Raw genomic sequence first — 21,313 nt, 5'->3', positions numbered from 1 at the left:
TTCACAGGTGGCACCGGTAGACCGAAACCGCCAAACAATCTGTTCGCAGATATTATTATCATCTTTATTTCCTCCACAAAGAAGAGCATGATAATACAAATACAATCAATGTAACGTAGATGATACGTGACTATTTACATAGTGATATCAAGCAAAAAAGTGCATGCGAGTTCACAATATAATGTTATATACATATGCATGTAGTTAATTATCGTAGATATAAGTTGAGTAATATATATGTCTTATATTCCATGTACATAAATATATATATATATACATATATATATATATATATATATATATATGATACTACATGTATTAATTATGTGTACAAATCAAACATTCGTTTAATGGCATATATGGACTCTAATCTAAATTCTTCATGATCAGATTCATTCACCTGATGGTTCATTGGACCACCTAGTAAAATATGTATTAATGAATAATCAGGTAGTGAATGCAGATATGTACTTAGTTCTATACTTGAAATGGATGCTATAATACACCATAGATTATCACGGATATTATCCGTTACAGAACACTGCAAAATAACATGAGTTACAAAATCTGTGTAGAAAAGGCCACAGTGGTGACATAAAAGCTGATATATATTCATTACACAAATAAACAATAGATAACAATATATTCAGTGACCGATATAAAATCACATGGTGTGGTGTAAATGAGACTGTAGTAATCAACTCGGAATAATAAGTTTTCAAACAGTAACTTATATTTCGATTTCCTCAGACTTAATGATTATTTAACCTACTGAGTATTGAATAAGTGTATTTGTCGTAATATTGGATTGACATCTACAGATCAGCCGTGACGTAACTGGTTTGAGTCACTGTGGTGTGAAAGCTCGTGATAAGATCGCGTCACTTTCCTTTGTGAAATAGTTACGTCACACGCGATAAGTGTAATTGTTTGCTTTACAGTGTGGTCAGAGGCAGTGACCGCAAACGCTCTGGCGCATGGGCCGTGTTTATTTATGCAAGAAAATCAAATATATTATGACAGGGTATAAACAATGTCTATAGGAAAATCTGGACAAGGGTATTTCAATATGAAGGGTAAACAGTCACATCTTATTGTGTGTTGTTCTTTTTATGTTGTCACAATAACCAATGCCGGTAAAAAAAAAAAGGAAACAGGGATATATGGATATATATCCCTGTTATATCCCTGAGTCATGTCTAAGGTGGTTTGAGGTACACACATTACTAACTCCATGGACATTTGTCTTTCACATAACCTGTTAATAGAAACTGGACGACAAAGAAAAGATCCTCACAATTTAGGATTTTGGGATATTTTTTTTGTAAAAATGACGTAGAAGATGAATACGATTTCATTTTAAAATGTCCCTCCTTTAAACGGTCTCAGAATAAAACCTAAAGCCTCATTATCCTGGTTAATCCCTCTGTCTGAAAGTTAATCAATTTACTATTGTAACTGGTAATGTCAGAGACGTACATACATGTACATCTATGTATGCACCTGGTAATGTTAAAGAATTAAGTAATCTGGGCAAGTTTTTGTACCACGCATCTTTACTACGTTCTACTCTGATGGCTTCTAGTAACTAGTAGTTTGATCTATACTATCATGTCGTATGTATTGCATTGTTCTACCAGAGCTGACTTGAATTATATTCTATGTTATTGTATATATGATGTGGATGAGATGTACTCTCAAGACTGATAAGGAATTGAAATTGAAATGTACGGTTTATGCTTAAACCCTATGCCCGTGGTTTGGGTAGGGGATGTTGTCCTTATTGCCAGAAAATCCCTTTCGTTTAAATTCCCATTTTCCACGTAAAGAAGTGATCTGTAATGAGCCTTCTTTAAACAGGAGCTGGTGTAATAGAGTACTATGGTAGGGTGAGTCATCCCACAGCAATCATACCTTTTATCTGATCGGGTTTCGTGGGAAGCTACCATTAGTTGGCTTTTGTCACCATCATACCTGTACTGTTTACCTGGCCATGGGCATAGCCTGTGTAGTTAGTTAGCTGCCGAGTTGATCACTTGTTTCTCGATATTATTTTTTATTTAAGATGTAAAAATAGTTCTTTCTAAACACAAGAAATTTCAATAACGTATTAATGAACTCATGATCATTCTCTACATTGATCGTTTTAGAGACTTGATCAACACGCCATTTTGTATTGGGTCTGAAATGCATCAGTTCAAAACGTGTGCAGAGATTATAGTATGGGTAGCATCGATCGTCACTCATGCGTGAACAGGTGATGTTGACCCGAAACTGGGCAATGGTGTTATTGAATCACAGACAATCTGTTGTCACTTCGAGTCATGACCATCTCTTTTTGTTTGAGGGAACAGGCTACAAATTGAATCAATTACACCTTCTAAGACAGGTGTTGCACGCGACCGTGAAAGGGTGGTCGGTTATCTCGACCAAGTTGAATAGTGATAACCATGTAAATATATTTAGACCGTAATTATCATTTCCCTCGACTAATATTTGACAAATACGCCTAGTGTCCTCGTAAGGTCTTACAGTTTCTTTGGTAACTTGAGCACCATTAACTCTAAAAATTAATCATATCAGTAAAAAAAAAACTGTAGTTCAAATTTTAATAAAAAAAATTCTCATCAACAATTGGTTACGATAACCAGTGTTAATGATAGAATGATAATAACTTTCATTAAGTCATTCAGAATACATTAAGCTTTCAGGAAATATTGAATAAATTTATATATTTGTTATAATCGATTCACTAATAAATCATGGAGCAAAAACAAAGAAATCGATCGGCCACATTCATCATGCAAGATATATCCTGAAAAACAGTATTCCCTGTAGGCTTCCATATGACATAATGATAAGTCCAAAATATTTTCAAATACAAAGTAACCAGAGAGGTATATGTGATAGATAGATAGATAGATATACGTCTCTGCAGGGACGTACCTGAAATAACTAATACTTGTATTATAAAATGTCAATTGTTCTCTAAAAAGTGCACAGAATTTTATCAGGATCAACAAAAATATGACATCACGTTGTTCCAAAACGGACGTACTTTTCGGATACAATATGTGTAAAATTGACACATATCAATCATGCCGGTAATAGTTTTATCGTAATCCCGCTAAATTACACTAAGTAAACAACGCGAAGGGGTTTCCCAAGCCGCCGACTTCCGTCTGTCGGTTTACTCAGCAGGTGCGCCATTCATGCGTACAAAAATATAGTTCATATATTTCAAAGCATTGATTTCTTGAATACTATCAGAACAACTTAATCTAATTCTCCTTGAGATTTAATATATTCAAAAGTAATAATTTAGAGAAAATTTTTAACGAACAGTAGTAATCTAAATTCCATTAATTTGTAGTCATTAGCGCGGAGTGATATTTGATCGGGGGACATCCCGGCGTGTATACTACAGCTTCTGGCGCGGGTTTGAACTCAGGTGTCGACAAAAAAACAGTACGAGAGGGTGTGTTTTGGATTAATATCCGCCATTGATTTAAGAACGTGATCTGTCTGAACCAAAGTGTAGGTATATATCTCTGTATAAATGTTTACAAATCGATGCACTGAGGCACGCTGCATCTTCGGAGCATCTTTGCTAATTTTGTTATTGATTTTAAACCTTTGTCCACAATGCAGCAGCAGTGCTCATTCTAATGTTTATGTTCCAGGACGGGATCTGAGGTGTGACGATGTTTAAATTCTTAAAAAGGCATCCGCCAAAGGATAGTGAGGAACGGGAAAAATTAAAGAAGGAATTGTTCGGATACCGTCGGGTGAGTAGATTGCATTGTGAGGCAGCCATATTGTGTGATTGAACCTCCGAATGAATGACAGAATAGTGAGTCATACGCGGACTCCCCCTGCTTCACTTACGATACTGTCAACGATCTATAAAATGTTTGACCCAAGTCCCAAATGTTGGAAATACATTGATCTTACATGAAATTGTGTTACGGGGTTTGGTCTTGGTATGTTTAGATTCTGTTTTGTTAAATATTGCTAATTACGATGCAGGTAGCATCTATTGCATTAGCGACAGGCGAGCTGTAAACTATCGAGATAACCCGATCTGTTGAATTCTTTTTAAATAATCATCTGTTTCCATTTTAATACCTCAGTAGTCTCCTTCATAATCATTTCTGTATATATTTTTCTAATGTTATTTTGCCAAGCCTTTCAACATTCCAGACAATATTAACATTCTTAGATGTGGGTGGTAGAAAAACAAATTTCAAATTCATGGGATTGCCCACATGAATAATTAAAGAAATACAATATGTTTGTATGTCGCTTATATTTTCATTTTGCTAAATAAATATTTGAATAGCAGTTGTAAATAAATAATTTTTCTTGTCTCAATTTTCATTATTATATATCGTGTTAAATTGTCCTTGTTATATTGTGTTAATATATTAAACAATCAGGCCCTGATCATGATCATTTGTAATTTACTTTTTAATGTTCAATCTCCGAGACAAACTACTTTTTGAAATGTAATTGTATGTTTCTTGTATGTTTGAATTAGATCATGTGACATTCCACAGGTATGGAACTACTGGGGAAGCAGGTTGACACTGTTTGTCTGTTTGATGTTAACTTTCCTAACAAAACGATAACTTAAATAAATTGTTCCAATACATCAAACCTGTTCAAATTTTAAAATTGCATCCAAAGCCATTACAAAAACCTAATTTTATCTCCATAATATCTAACATGTACTGAGATTAGGCTGTGAATGTATAATAATCTAAGGTAGACATTAGATGTATATTGATTTAAAATCTATTTCCTTGTAGTGTCTTGACCATGGATTTCCCAGCAAGCCATCATGCATGGCCCATGACTCCAAGCTGCGACTGCTGGCAGTTGGAACGAAACAGGGTATCATCAAAGTGTATCCTTTTTGCCTGCTGAATAGTCACATTCCTTGGTGTTCACTGGGGTGTGAATTGTCAATATGGTGAAATCACTGAAACGAAACTAATGTTATATTATGTATGCATTCTTGTGTAGTAAACAAACCTCCCTTACTATCTATATCTATAATATGATATGAATATCTTGCTTGTCATATTCAACCTGGTAGGGAACTGAGTTGTCAGCAAATTTTTAACTAAAGATTGCAGTTGAAAAAAAACCTGTTCAGCATTGACAGTATATGATTGTATGTTTATTACAGTCAATGTGAATGATAAATATCATTATGTACCTTTCCCATTTTGAATGAGAATATTTTTCTTATTTTATGTGTGCATGTTATTCAATTCCTAACCATATTCGAATACGTAAATGTCTAGACTTATATCTAGCTTGAATTGTGAGCAAGTTTGAATAGTTTTGTATTTTCAGAGTTTATGATATGTTGACAAGTCTAACACCTGAGATTTGATCTTCAAAACAATACATGAAAGATGATTCAGTTAGCTTGTTACCTATCAAGAATTGACTCATTTCTCTAATGTATTGAACTTTAGGAACAGTTTATCAGTAAGGGTGTTTACACAAAAGAAGTGTTTTGTTGTCCGAGCCATTTATAACATAGTCGAGGATATTACACTGATAACACATGTATACATGATATACTATGGGTTTTGGATCTGGGTAGATTTGATAAAACATTTATCAATCTCTTAGTGTGATTGAGTCATCAAGTACATCAAGTACACCAGTTGCAAGTTGATTGACTTTTAAAAAAAAACAGACACGAAAAGATTATTTTTGAAAGTTGCATTGCAAGTTTTAGTGCTTTAGAAGCAAAAATTACTCTTGTGCTTCAATTTGGTAATTATATGCTGTAATAGAAGTTACAATGATTTGGGAAATTATGCTAACTGTTGTGTTAAATGATAAAAGTTATTTGGCTAACCTGCAGTGTGATCTACCAGTTTTTATGAAGTGCTTATCTTAAGTTTTAATTTAAAGTTATATATGCAATTAAAAGGCAAGAGTAATTGGTTAAATGAGGCACATGTATTGTTAATTAAAACTATTGGTTGTCAATGTAAGTGGAGGCTGAATTAGGATAATGACAGATTGCCAGTACTCACTCTAAACTACTTATTTCCTGTTGAATTAGTTGCCCATATATTGTTGACATTTTATTTCTAATGAATAACAGCTGCTGTCAAATACTGATACACAAATCCATACCCTGAAATTTCCATTTGTGCATTGTATGATGTTATCACCATCCTGGTTTTGCTGGATACAAACCACTATGTCTTTAATATGCATAAATATTGCAAAGGTTTAAACAATTGTTAAAAGTCAAACGAAAAAAAAAAAAAAGAGAAAATTACACCTATATACCAAGATTAACCATGTCAACCAAGCCTATTTTGGCTAAATTTAAGACATCGGCCATGCATATTTTTGCTAGATTTAACACATCAGCTAAGTTTATTTTTGCTAAATTTTCCATGTCTGTTTTCCTGGCTAAAAGTTGTGATATCACATGAATGATAATACTGTGTTCTCATTGAAGCTATCCCCCCTATCAACTTCCTACACAATATATGTTGGAATGTGGAAGCATATACTTTGGGCCCACTCGGGGTCAGGAGGGGAGGGAGTGTCCTATTTCCTTGTCAGTTCCTGAAGTAATTGTGGTCTGTTGTATCATTCTGTCTCCTTATGGTATAACTGAAAAAAATGACAAAATAATTACCTGTAGGGGATTCTGTAGGGGATTAAACCTTTTTAGCTGAATTATTCAGTGACTGGATCAATAGTTTTAGGGAGACTATTTACAACTAGTAATGAATTGCCTTTGATACTGGAGTTATTAGTTTTTATACCCAAGTTCTCAGGTCCAGTGCTTGGAATGACTAACACATTTGCCTGTTTGGTTGGAGACTGACCATCACCATCATGACCATTCATATTATATTAGTTTTAATTAGGGTCCAATTGTGCAGATGACTAATAAATCTATATTTACCTGTAGGCAGACAAGATCTTGACCTTCTCACCTGAATTCTAAGGTCCAGTGGCTGTGTTGACTAATAAATCTATATTTACCTGTATTGAGGCTGATTCAGCTGATGACTGTTATGTGCACCGGCAGTAAAACAGGGTGCGGTTGACACACACATTATACAGGGCACTAATGATTTATCCAAATGTCGGATAGTTTGTGTTTTTCAGTAAATTTTAACTACATTTTTTCCCTCTATAAAAGCAATTGTATAATTAATTGTCAGTAGTTCTTGGCTAGTATGGTAACTTGTGTATTTTAAGGGTAATATTTCACAAAAATAACAATCTGATGCTTAGTAATTTTACTGGTTTCTGGTGACTGATCATTTACTGTTATTCTCTGGTGTCTTTAAATATTGTACACAAATTGTCAAGCATTACTATATATTTAAATCTTTTTAGATGTTTATGTATCATCATGATGTGCAGCTTTATACAATGCGTTCAGTGTGATTATCATAAAATATTTGTATACATTGTCATTGAGGTTTCATGTGTGGTATGACTGTCAATAGATAATTTGCTTACATCACTTCTTGTGCTGACTTATATACATGTATAACCTTCTTCGTTGTGTCTAGGACTGCAATTGTATGCTGAAGTCTGAAATATTTTATAACAGATGTACAAAAAAAATGAAATAAGATGTCAATACAAGTAAAGATGAAGTTCTGTTTGAAGTATAAAGACTCACTTAATCGTTGTCATGCAATTATGTAATATTTAGTAATGTTAAAATTTAGGTTGTTATAATTTATAAGATCTACATCCTGTAAAAATAATTTTGATAAGGAATATACTCATTGTTTTGAGTAGCTTTTTATCCAGAGCATATTTTCTTATATTTATTTCGTGTATGCAATTAATGCTATACTGTTTTTATATGAAATGTTGATATGACATCCCAGTTCATGAATACAATCACAAGTATTGTTAAAAGGGACTGAATCAATGACAATTTTATTTGGATTCTTGTAAAACTAGCGGTGATTGCAAGATACCCTCATTGATCAATTTAGATTAGATATGAAAAAGGAATGCTCAAAATGTATGTTATTTTCATTCTAATATTTGTAATTTTGGACGTTTTCATTATTTATTTTAAATCTTTCCACAAGACGCATCATCTTTCACACCTTATCTGGTAGATCAGTAGGTCTGTGTGAGGATCTTCATGTTTCCTCAGTAAGTGTCTTTACATTTTCTCGTGAGATATTTTTGAAAGTGTTCGGTCATGGGTCAATTCATTGAAATTTCCAGAGGTACTCATCCATGACATTGTGACAGTTTTCTCATAGTAACAATATTTTTGTGTAGTAAGGTATTTACAGGTCGAGTGTTGGTACACTGGGAGTGGTGACGTTCCATTCAACAGATACCTACATTGTCAAGCCATTTTAAGATTCATTTCAGCTTTTTTTAACACCAGATGCTCAAATTTCAACTGATTATTTTTCACAAGGCAACAAAAACTTTGTTTTTCTTCATGGATTCATTTTCAAAGTGGGCATTCATGTGGAACTAACTAGTTCGAAAGAGTAAATTAATGAAGAAGTAAATTTTTGACAGAAAGTGATGGAAGAAAAGTTCAGTTGACTTGAAATTACTTCGATTATTATTTTGTTTCATAGATAAATGTATAGATAAACCTGTAAATTTTGAAAGTTATTCACCTCTAGACTGTACATGTGTTAAGTTTAAGCTAAAACTGTTATGGGTAGGTATCAGTTTCTAGTCATTGTGAAGAGAAAATACTGTTAAACTCTTATCATAACTTCATAGCATTGCCTCAAGTGAGCTTAAACTATCTTGAATGTAATCTTTGAGGCATTCCTAAAGGTTGAGTGAAAGCTGTTGATTCAGCATTATTCAAGCCCAATCTGTAGACATTTAAAACAAATGTTTAAAAAAGTGAAGTGAATCATGAAATTCTGTTGGTGTGTTACGTAATATGGTCTAATATGGTTTTCCTTGTGACAGTGTTGCTGTGAAACAGGTGTCTTGGCTTGTAGAATACAAACATCTATTAGGTTACCAGCTAGCAGTCACGAGATTTGAATACATGTTTTACTTAGAACTTTGAATTTTTGTTAAAAAAGAAAGTAGAAATACAGTAAGAAAAAAAAAGACCCTTAGTAATTTAACAGAGGTTTTGTGTAGTGGTTTTCCTTGTGTCAACTAACTGTATAGGTAGTTAGAGGTTGGTGCTACTAAAGTACTGATGCTCTGAAACTTGGACCTAGTTCAGGTGTGAAAGGTTAGCTAAAGTACTACTTTTGTACTTTATTAGGCTGAAGACAGAAGTACACATTTTAGATTCTTCATGAAACCTTGATAGTACATGTACATGTATAAATGGTTCAGTAACAGTTGACATAGGTTTGTCAGGAAACATTGAGTGTATAAGCATTGTCTATTAGCTTGGTAGAGTTAACAAAGAATGATGACACCCTTGTGATACATACTGTTCTGTTCTCTGTATCAATATTTCACAAGCTGGGAATTGACTTGGATGGAAATGCATCGTCTGATGTCACGTTTTACAAAAATGTCTTATCACGATGATTATAACACTGCAATGAAGTGCATGCATATATTGTCCCATAGGGTTAATACTGGCTGAAATTCTGATGTTAGGTAATGCCATCTTATGTATTTTGCTATAATCAATAATCCTAGTAACTAGTTGAACCATTAGGCGTCCATGTAGAAGGGATTTTGTAACATGTGTTGGGGTTGATATGAATGTATTTTATCCTGTGTACGTGTGTTATCGTGTTACACTTGGTTGGACCAGTACATTCAGCTATATGGTAGGCCTAAAATTTACCCATGACAGTCTGTGGTAACCCATACCACAAATGGATTTTGGTGCCTGGTTTTAAGACTTCATTCTACTCAATCTATATAACTATATAATTTATCCTGTAATAAGGAAGGGGTGGTGAGTGGCTATAACCATATATTCATCCTGTAATAATAAGACGGGGGGGGGGGGGGTTAGAGGGCTATAACCATATTTATCCTGTAATAATGAGGCAGGGGGGTTAGATGGGCTTTAACCATAATTATTACAAGACAATTAAACAGCATCCATAAGAAAAATGCAAAATACATGACTGGGCATATTATATAATTACTAGGCTTGGGTAATATCAGTACACCTTACCTACCCTATCTCTGGAATCTGTCGATAGAAAATTAAATAATTTTGTTTGATATTTAATAATTTCAAGATATTTTATTTTTGTATATTAACAGTAATTTTGTGGTACCGGTATATATGACCTTCAAAGGTGTTAGTGTGACCCATGATTGGCGAAAACTTAACTAGACATGACCTGTTCACACAGATGTTAGGAAGCAACTTTGACCTCAAATGTATTTGGTCTGTTTAAAGATCGCATCCAGAGATTCAAGACCAACTGTGACAGTTTCAGATAGAATCAAATGATTACTTTCTGTTCAATAAGATTGCTAAAAGGTCACAATCCAGAAATCATGTTGAGCTGATTGGTTTAAGTTCAGTTGAACTGGACAGCTACTCAACACTTTACAGATCAGAGATAGTGTGGTTTACCTAAAAGGTCCACATATTGTGGTTTGTGGTGCTGGAATATCATATAGTTAAAATGCTTGGGGCGTCCTGATTTCTTTTGCTGAGTCCATTCAGATTGTTGATACCAATTATGTTGTAATGAAGTAGTTGTGGCTTTGTGATTGTCCAGCAGTTTGGATTCTATTGTCCAGTGTAAAGTCGAGGTTATAATGGACAGGAAACCCCATGTTGTTGCTGAATGCTGTGATGATGACCTTGGCTTAGCCTTCAAGTACAGTCTCTGGAGAGATCTGTCACAGTTAGGGGTTATTGTCATTGTCTTCTTCCCTCAAGATCTGCTAAGAGCTGGATAGTGATTTTATGTGAATATTCAATATTTTCAGATGGCCATATGGGTTAACCGGTTCACACGATGTTGGAACATAATGCTGAGTAGTACTGAGATGAGGGGAGTTCCATTTAGCCTATTGATAAATTAGTGTCAATGATTCTCAAAATAGTGGCTGTGAATAAACAGAACCAAATGTCTATCATAATCATTTGTTCGCAGGAAATAGGACACAATTACATTCTTTGTGTTCTGGTTGGATAAATGGTCTTATTCACACAGTTTATGTGACACAATGAATGCAGGAAAAAAGGGCCAAAATTCCTTCACAAAATAAAAACCACAGGCATGGCTGGTTTATAAAAAAGAAAGATAAAAACATGCCATTCCTATCTCGTACACAGACCCTTGCCATGAAAACCTGGTCAGTTTGTGATAAGGGAAGAGCAGCTCCTCTATACACTGGGTGTAATGCTATCATCTCCTCACGGCTACTGTAGGTCTCTCAAACTTCTATAGGAGTTCCAACATTCCCAACCCTAATATTCAATGGTAATCTATAAACAATGGCAAGCAATAGTATATGGAGATGGTCTTTGTGAAATGATTGGCTCATGTTAAAAATGCTGGAATGTTTTCATTATTTCAGTTATGATAAGGCAGATATTGTTCCATTTTAAATAGACATGGTTGTTAGTGAATTATTGTCCCTACTATGGGAGCATTGGTTGTTTGTAATTTGCTGACACCTACAATAGAAGCATATTACAGTATGATGAGGCCAATTACAGTACTATGTCAATAGATCTATTATAATTCTACCAATATTAGGACAGTGAGTCATATCTCGTTCTGTCGACTATATATTTATACCTGTCCTTGGTCCCAGGTTGCAGTACGTTTACATGCACATTTCAAGTTTCCTCAGAGGATAAAGAAATCAAAGTTTTTTTTATTTTAGTAAGAGTCTCTTAAATAAACAAATGTCTTGATGTAGTCATGCTGAAATGTTTGCGTATATCATCTTTGAAATATAGCAATACTATTACATAGAGAAATGTTTCTTCTTTTGTAAATATGTAAGGATGGGTAGCGTGAGAAAGTTTGGTATACGTGAGTAGCATATTCAGTGAACCAATCTAACTACTCAAATTATATATGCTTTCAAATGTTTGTGAAAAAAAAAGTTGTATCATAAACAAGATATGATGACTTAGGCAGATTTAAATTTATTTTTGACATAGTTCGACAATTGATAATTATGAATATATATAAACCAATGTTATTAGAATTTCAACTAATCTAAATATATAATTGATGGTTCTGTTTTAGTAAGCCTACATTTCGTGTCCCAGATTATGTGTTAGGTTTATTGCAAAAAATCAGCATTTTAACTATATATTACTTTCAGTCATATTGGACTTCGAAGTCTAATATGACCTGAAGTAATAATTCTGTCAAAGGATTTTATTCCTTGGATTTTAGGTCTCATGGATTCTGAACTATTCATTAATGTAGCTATTTCATTGGTAGTAACTGATGAGAGGTTGTTTGTTTGTACTTTGTAATAATTCAGCAATGCTTGATTTTGATAGCAATTTTTCCATTTAATGACACAGTGTATTTGCATAGAAAATTAGTAATTTTGGTTTCACAGTTGGGTAATCCAATATCTATGAGGACACTTATTCAATCTCCTTGATGGTAAATCAGTTGCACTTATACAAGTTCTAAATGAAACATTCCCTGATCAAACTTGAAAAGGTATAGGGTCACTGTATGAGTTTTCTCCAGGTTCTCTGGTTTCATCCCACAGAAAGACGCCTCACACACTTCCATCTGGGCCATCAAGAGTGATTACTATACTTGGTAGAACTTGTTTCACAATTGTTGTAAAATACAAAAAAAAAGCTTTGTTTAAATGAAACATACTGTGATTCATGCGTCAATTGGATAGTGATCTGGGAATTAGTTTACTGGATTTTGATGTTCTCTTGTTAAGTTTAATTGATACCCATCTGTGTTTTTAACTATTTATTTGCTCCACATAAGTGTTTGTAGACAACAATGTCTCTGTTGATGACCAGTGATTCCCTCTGGCCCATTGATCAGACACCTTATACCAGGACATATAACCACCGGCTGTAGTATCTCACCTGATCCAGTGGCTGAGTCATTTCAACAAGGCAGATCCATAGCTGGACAGACTCTGAACAACTAGGTTCAGAACTGAGGTCATGCTGGTTTCCTTAGGTGTGTCAGTCATTAAACTATTTTAATAATCATTCCTGACCCCTCACTGATCAATCTTTACTTTCATTTTCTGTGTAATGGAAACTTTGACATTTGTCCAGATACTTTCATTTTCTGTGTAATGGAAACTTTGACATTTGTCCAGAAACAGTTGTGGCAAGCTGATCTCTGTTGAAAAGAGTGGGCCTTGGCCCCTCCTCTTGAATATTTGTATAGATATGGAAAGTCAAAGTTCATATCTATACAGATTCACTTTCTCTCTGTTTTAATAACATTTGTCAAACACTGGCCTGTACCTACCTCAGCTCATGATCATTTGACCTGTAGTCATTCACAGCAAAAAAGGGAGTGTTTTCCTTTCTGATTAATACCAGTGTTTAATATCAAGTAGTGTTTATTAACTGACTTAATCAGGTAGAATATTTTATTACAAACATACATGTAATGAGACCACTTCTCACAATCCGTTTTTTTTTACAAGAGATGTTTTGGAATAAAAATAAATTGCAATGGAATTTGAATGGAATGATTCAACAGTTGTGTTCATCATGGGTCATGATGTCTATGTTCACCATAGTAACGTTTCATTTAAGATTCAAATTAACCATAAAATGAAACTTTAGATCGCAGAAATTTTCAAAGTATGTGTATTCTACCTACATCCTATATAGTGGGACAGAGGACCAGTTATTGGATAATGTAGTGTAGATCTTCACAAATTTACACTTCATGATCTACAAATTGTTTATCTTCAGACAGAGAATTCCTGTGAGCATGATCTGACAGCAATGCCCTTGTAAGCAATTTTCAGGCCAGATATAAAAAAAGGGTAGAGAGACCATACTATGTGAAATTGAAAGGTAATGGAAGAATTTGAGGGGTCAATTTCCGCTTTGAGGGCAGATTTAACTGTTAGAGGCCGATCGCGATGACCCTTCTCAGTATAAAAGTACTTGAGGTAAATATTTCTCGTCTATACAAGACAGTACAGCTATCCAATGAGGTGGTAATCATTCATAAAACTGTGTTGTTGGTCTGTAATATAATGTATGCTGTGACCTACTACTTTGTATGAAGAAGAATGAGTGGAATGCTGGGATGAAACCCTGCCTGTAGTTGTGTGAGGTGTCTAATAGACTTTATAGTAACATACACACACATGCTATGTATACATGTAGACAGTTTATACATCTGGCATGTCTACCTGTAATTATCAGCCCTATTTAAGTTTTTAGGATCCAAATAACTATTAGACCACATACAGCTGATCCTTGTAAGTCAAAAAATTGATCCCTGCAGAGTTAATTAAGCAGATGGGCTGAGCTACCAATTTGATACTTATACTCAGGCTATTGAGGGCAAACTGACAACTTGACAGGTATTTTCTCCCAGCATTATGAATTTAATACCATATGGTGTAGTTAAAAAGATGACCCATGCTGTGTTGTTTTTCTATCGCAAATCAGGGTTATGAATCATAAAAGGATAATTATGACCCATAACTGGAATAGTTTTACGAGATTTATTGTTTGATGAGCTAGCCTGTTCAGGTGAGGATCGACAGATGGGATTGACATAGTTTTCAACAAAAGGAAGTAGTTTTATGGTCGGTGATTTTGTAGTGTTATGGTCATACTAGAACTAGGTGACCTTATTATCATATGCTCTCTCAACTCCACAGTATCAGGGCTGTAGATGAAGCAGTGGTGAAATGCTGTAAGACTGCTGGTCGAGATAGGTGGTTTGTGTAATATAGTTTTTTTTTGCTGACTCATGAAATCTAAATTTATGATTTGGTTACTCCAGCAGGACAGTATTTTCTGTAGAGGTTACTATGGTGATATGTCTGTCTGTATCCCTCCAAGCACTATTGTGAATGCCAAGTAGAAATACTAAATAGATTCCCTCACTAATATGTCAGTTGAGGTGATTTATAGATCTCGTTGTTGATCCTGGTCTGAACTATCCACTTGTTTATAAATAGCCTTCGGTCAAAATAAACCAGAGATACACCAAGATATTGTAGACCATGACATTATCTGTATCATTTCACCACAAAATGTTATGTATCTAAAATGTTATTATGCATTATGAAAATTTATTTACCTGGTGTATGAAATAGGTAGAGGGTGGACTTATTGTTTGCATGTCAATGAAATGAATATATACATATGTATATGTGTAAGGTTTAATTGGTCTGCAGTTATATTAATACATTTTGTATATGAACGTCTTACCAGGTGTGGGTTTATTGTCATGGTAAATACGGTATGTACTTGCTGAAGATGTCTGACTTTGTAGCACTGACACAAAGTTGCATGTTTTGTGTATCAAACTAACAACTAATATTACCAGCTGATGGTTTACTTTGATGCAGTAGGCATGAAAAATAATGAGATGAAGTGATTAGATATTATACTGGTATTAAAAATGATCATAAAAAATTTGACCCTTAACCTTTGGCCTTAGTTATGGACAGCCAGGTGTGGAGCTTACAGGTGAATTGATGAGCGATGCTACAGTCAACCAATTATTTTTCCTCAATGAAGAGGTAAGATGTATATAATTTTCTCATAGAAAATGTTTTCCTTTAATATTACAATATAACCACAAAACCAATGTTGGTATTTCAGATTTCTTATTAGCTGTGATTCTGTCGATGTTTCATTTGTATATCAATTCAATTTCTCCACCAGATAGGGGAGGGGCATTAATTGTGATGAATACAGTAACCTACATTCCTCTGATGGCCTGGCTATATGATCCTGTAGACACTAGGTGTTGTCAGCCATATGTTACCTCAAATTATTCATATATCTGTCCACGCCAGAGATTGGCAACACCTGTTTTGGTATACATGACATCACAGAATCACCCAGCTGTTTCTACATCTATGTTTATATAGTTTTGTGATATATAATATGAAAACATTTCAGATTGATAGTAAGTACCTGATTTTGTATTAAAGTCGTCAGTTTGGAATACCTTGATGTTGAAAGATTGACCCAGAGTTGTATTGCTTACCATTCAACTGTCTGAATCAATTTAAGAAATTACAAGATCTAACTTGAGATGATCATCAGATAAGAATCCCTATATAAATGAAGTCTATAATTTTGTGTCTCTAGTACCCAAATTTATCTGACAAAAATTCCCATTAATAAGGCCACCATTTCCCCATGTTTCGGTAAAAAGACCCAACAAATGACTTTTTTCTGAAATAAAGAGTATCAAATCCAATGTGGACGTGTTTACATTCTCATCAGGACAATCAAATTTGTAGATTTCTTAGATAAAATAACAGGAAGTATTCTAAATAACAAAGTCATATTACAGAGTGTCGTTCAGATGAAATCTACAAATTAATACAATCATTTCATGGTCAGATAAATGCAGGATACAAATGTCTATAATCATAAGCTGTACCATGATCCAGGTCTGTGGGAAAGCATTAGAGTGAATCATGGCTAATTGTAAAAAGTTGTCTGTAATTAAGATATGAAAAATTGTGTAATTTATCAACTCTGGTAATCCCAAGATTAAATTTGATGCACATTGCACATAACTTCCTTCAAAGCCTTTCATTGCTTTGTTTCTTTTTCTGTAGGGGAGACTGGTGGCGGTGAGCAGCGACAACACCATCTATTTATGGGAGATTAACGTTAAAAAAGAGAAAACCGTTCTAGAGAATGTTAAAGAATTTGTCTTTGGAGTAGAAGAAGGGTAAGAAAAGTGCAATGTTACTTTTGTCTGGTCGTTAAAGGTGCAGGTTGTATAATCCTCCAGCTACAACTGATCTGGCAGTCATCAATCTATTTGGCCTTCTGAATTCATTGTAAGTAATAACTTAATGACCCCAGATTTTTTGAACCTCTTTGAGATGTTGCATATTTTTCTTGATTCTGTCTTGCAGAGGTATAATTGACAGACAGGAAAATAAAAATTGGTGCAGAACTTACAAAATTACTGTGTTTTATCTTTGGTAGCCATCAATAGCAAAGTTAAGCATTCATAACTCATTAGTTACAATTCAAGTCTGCAAATCCATTTGAAATGGTTATTTAGTCTATCTGAAAGGGGAAAAAATTAATTAATTATACTATCTGCTATGAAATATGATACACAGATTTCTAGTTTCTTTAATACCAGCTTAGATTACTCTCCTGTTTACCGTCTGGCTGTCTGATGTCACAAGTCACAAGTCTTTCAAATTTCAGCCCACTTCAGGAGCTAGCTGTATAGGTTGCCAGCTTCTAACCACACTTGTAACTGATATTCTCATAAATTTACAAGTTATGTGATAAACTCATGGCTATTTAATATGGAATTCATTAAAATTAATAAAGAATTTTGTATGCCACTCGTCTAAAGGCTCGTTTTATATCAAATTATTGAACTCATATATTGAATTCCATATGAGGGCATATTACATGGAAACCATTGTGGCAAACAGATACATTCTTTATTGGCATAATTGGCCTAATGTCAACTTGCCCTTAGCTTGGGTGAAATTTGTATTTTAATGATTCCTGTGGGTTTCCTACTGTATTGAGTGTAATACTGTACTGATACAAAGAGTAGATATAAAATATCAAGATTGTTAATTGATTATTTTTTGGTGGAATTAAAAATTTGTCTTGTTTTGGTAATGAAAAATGTGATGGAATTAAAGAGTTTATCTCATTTCTGTAAAGTAAAATGAAGGCGATCCATAATCTATAGATGTGTCAATATTGATTTTACAAGACTGGCATTATTCAGTCTGAAAGTCTCATCACCATTAACATGTAAGGACCTAGATCCCTAGGTATGATCAGATTAATTTCCTGGTTTTATACTGTTTTGTTTTGGTGTAGGTAATTTCGAAAACAAGAATATCAACATCTTGTATCATGTACTTTGACGATAAGTTGAGAGCTTTACATATAGAGAAAAAATCAATCCATTTCTTGGAGTTGGCTAGCTATGCATTTGGAGCAAATCTCTTCTGATGCTACACAAAGTAACAGTCCTCAGTGGTCGGATCAACGCACAACATTTCAATAATTGATTACATCGCGGCAGATCATGGAAATGAATAGTGGACAGTTTTATTTATTGTAGACGGCAGAAAAAGTTAATTCAGTGAAAATCAATGAATCTTGTTTTTCTTCATTAATGCATACTTTCAGCTTGACTGACTGGTAACTGTATAAATGTGTGTTGACTTTGTCTGTATTGAAATCCTTTTCCATTCAGTTCTAGGTTATGGTAAAGTGTACATGATTATCTGAACTGTAATATATTTTTTGATTACATTTAGTCTCTGAAGTATTGTGCTCAGTAAAGGTTAATTTCCTAGAAATAGAGTGTTGTATGTTAAATTATTCTCTATTCTTCAATATGTAATACAGTACATGAAATCTCTGAGGGTTTGGTGCACATTTAATGAATTTTATGTGGTATTTCCATGGAAATTATTGATGCTGAGATGATGTAAATGAAGAAAAATTCTATTTTTATACTGCAAGTAGCATACATGGGAGCTTGGAGTATTTTATACAGGAAGAGGGCTTTTAAGGCCTAATTACATCAATGATTCAACATCAGTTGTCCTAACTTGACTTGAGTGGTTACCAGTGAAGTATTTGTGAATGACAATGTATACAAATGACTCAATGTGGCTTTGTCATAGTGGCAGTTTTATCAGGCTAGGCAATGTCTTCAATTGTAAACATTGTCTGATATGCATTTAAAAAAGAAATCAAAAAAATCTGAAGTTTTGTTACTGAATACGAGAGCTACAAGAGTTACTATATTTAACTTATCTAAAGTGTTCATCTTTGTAATCTTATAGTATATTATTAGGAAATGCCCTTCACAGAGTGTAAAGATCCTTAGGCTGTGTTTAATATCTTAGATCTTGATGCTGTTATATATGTATATACTTCAGGATCAGAAGCTTTAATGGATGGATATGTTTATGGATGAATTGGTACAGTGTTATTCAACATAAAATTACTTACCGTTTGCTCTGTCAGCTAAAATACTGCTACTATATTAAACCTAAAGATGCCCCACCAGTATATCAAACCTAAAGATGCCCTACCAGTATAGTCAACCTAAAGATGTCCCAACAGTATATTAAACCTAAAGATGTCCCACCAGTATATTAAACCTAAATATGCACCAGTATATTAAACCTAAAGATGTCCCACCAGTATATTAAACCTAAAGATGCCCTACCAGTATATTAAACCTAAAGATGTCCCACCAGTATATTAAACCTAAAGATGCCCCACCAGTATATTAAACCTAAAGATGCCCCACCAGTATATCGAACCTAAAGATGCCCTACCAGTATATTAAACCTAAAGATGCCCCACCAGTATATTAAACCTAAAGATGTCCCACCAGTATATTAAACCTAAAGATGTCCCACCAGTATATTAAACCTAAAGATGTCCCACCAGTACATTAAACCTAAAGATGCCCCACCAGTACATTAAACCTAAAGATGTCCCACCAGTATATTAAACCTAAAGATGTCCCACCAGTACATTAAACCTAAAGATGCCCTACCAGTATATTAAACCTAAAGATGTCCCACCAGTATATCGAACCTTAAGATGCCCCACCAGTGTATTAAACCTAAAGATGCCCCACCAGTACATTAAACCTAAAGATGCCCCACCAGTATATTAAACCTTAAAATCCCCCACCAGTATATTAAACCTAAAGATGCCCTACCAGTATATCGAACCTAAAGATGCCCTACCAGTATATTCAACCTGAAAATACCTGACTAGTGTATTCAAACGACAAATGCCCCATCAGTAGGTCTTTGTCTGCTTTAAAGTTTCATCTCTTGACTGTTATGTAATTGTTTTTGTGATTGTGGCATTATAACTTTCAAACTTGCTTACTGCTCAAGGCAACATTTTAGGGTAACTATGGTGACAAGGTTTAAGACACTCTCCCAAGGTCACTGCTCAAGGCTAAATAATGCCTTTCATTTACCTAGCTCATGCTATTTTAGGTGAAATTATTTTGGAGTGCTGGCCTGTTAAAAGCCTGAAACTTGCACTTTTGCATTTGTAAAGATATTTTGCAGTTCTTAACTTCGGCATATCCTCAAGTTTTTTGAGAGAAGACAAAAACAATAATTACACTATGTTAACTAATTGTAGATGCATATTATTTTACACTTGTATTTGAACCAGCAACCTCTTACTCTTTATAGTATAATGTGACCGGGTGGGGTGTGCTGCTGGGTGTCTTCGGCAGTATGCTTCAGTGAGATAGCACTTTAAATCGGCAAAAGTTCCGGCCTATCACAAGGAGACTTAACACGAACATACCGCAGCCTCCCAAAACACACATACGCACTCACCACACTCATACATGTCGCACGCACGGGAGGCCGTCCTTAAATGACCTTAGATGTTAATAGGACGTTAAACAAAATAAACCAAACCAAACCAAACATGTATACACCCTTTCTCTAGACTGAAGAGGAATTTATCCTATCGCAAGCTATAAGTAGTACCTTGAACTTATGATATTATGTTATTTAAGTATTTAAAAAAATAAATTGTTTGATATGTTTCTTTTACATCAAAGTTGAAATTAAATATCTATGTTGTTAATTTACAGCAAACCCAAAAACATATCAGTATGTTGTGTGACAAAGGATGGCAAGTGTTTGTTGATTGGAACAGAAGAGGGCAACATTTACATGCTCGACCTACAGACATTCAAGCTCATGGAGCAGATCGTCTACCAAGATGTTGTCATGCAAAAGTAGGTTCAAGATAACCCCTTTCAAATTCCTATTGGTAATTTTCTTCAGTTTACTTGACATATTGTACATTTTTAAAGAACAATGGCTGGTCCTGTGTAGTTATTTACCGTTTGAGTCGCTACTATTGATGAGGTTGTTACAAGGTAATAAGTTTTGTCTATGAATGATATTGATTTCATCATCCTTTCCCTATTAAAACATATTCAAGATTTATGAAATGTAAAATGTGGTAGCAAGCAGTTTTAAATGCCCCCCCCCCCCCCCCCCCCCCCCCCCCCCCCCCCCCCCCCCCCCCCCCAATAAGGGGGGGGGGGGGTGGGGAGTTAAAATGTTTTTCAAAACCTTGTGGGTTTTAGGGTTTTAGTAGTGCTGCTTCTGAATTGTTAATATATAAATC

At 34.4% G+C, this 21,313-nt stretch overlaps 1 protein-coding gene across 1 annotated transcript in view; it reads left to right on the top strand.

The window, feature by feature from the left end:
* LOC117330735 (LLGL scribble cell polarity complex component 2-like) overlaps positions 1-21,313 on the top strand; it is a 104,000-nt gene that overhangs the window by 62,728 nt on the left and 19,959 nt on the right. The window contains 4 exon segments of the mRNA XM_033889195.1: positions 4,812-4,909; positions 15,603-15,684; positions 16,741-16,856; positions 20,769-20,915. Coding sequence (XP_033745086.1) covers positions 4,812-4,909; positions 15,603-15,684; positions 16,741-16,856; positions 20,769-20,915 — 443 coding nt within the window.

The sequence above is a fragment of the Pecten maximus genome, chromosome 1 (assembly GCF_902652985.1).
Source record: "Pecten maximus chromosome 1, xPecMax1.1, whole genome shotgun sequence".
In the NCBI taxonomy this organism is placed as follows: Eukaryota; Metazoa; Mollusca; class Bivalvia; order Pectinida; family Pectinidae; genus Pecten; species Pecten maximus.
The sequence above is the reverse complement of the archived record's forward strand: the minus strand, read 5'-3'. Positions and strand labels throughout refer to the sequence as shown.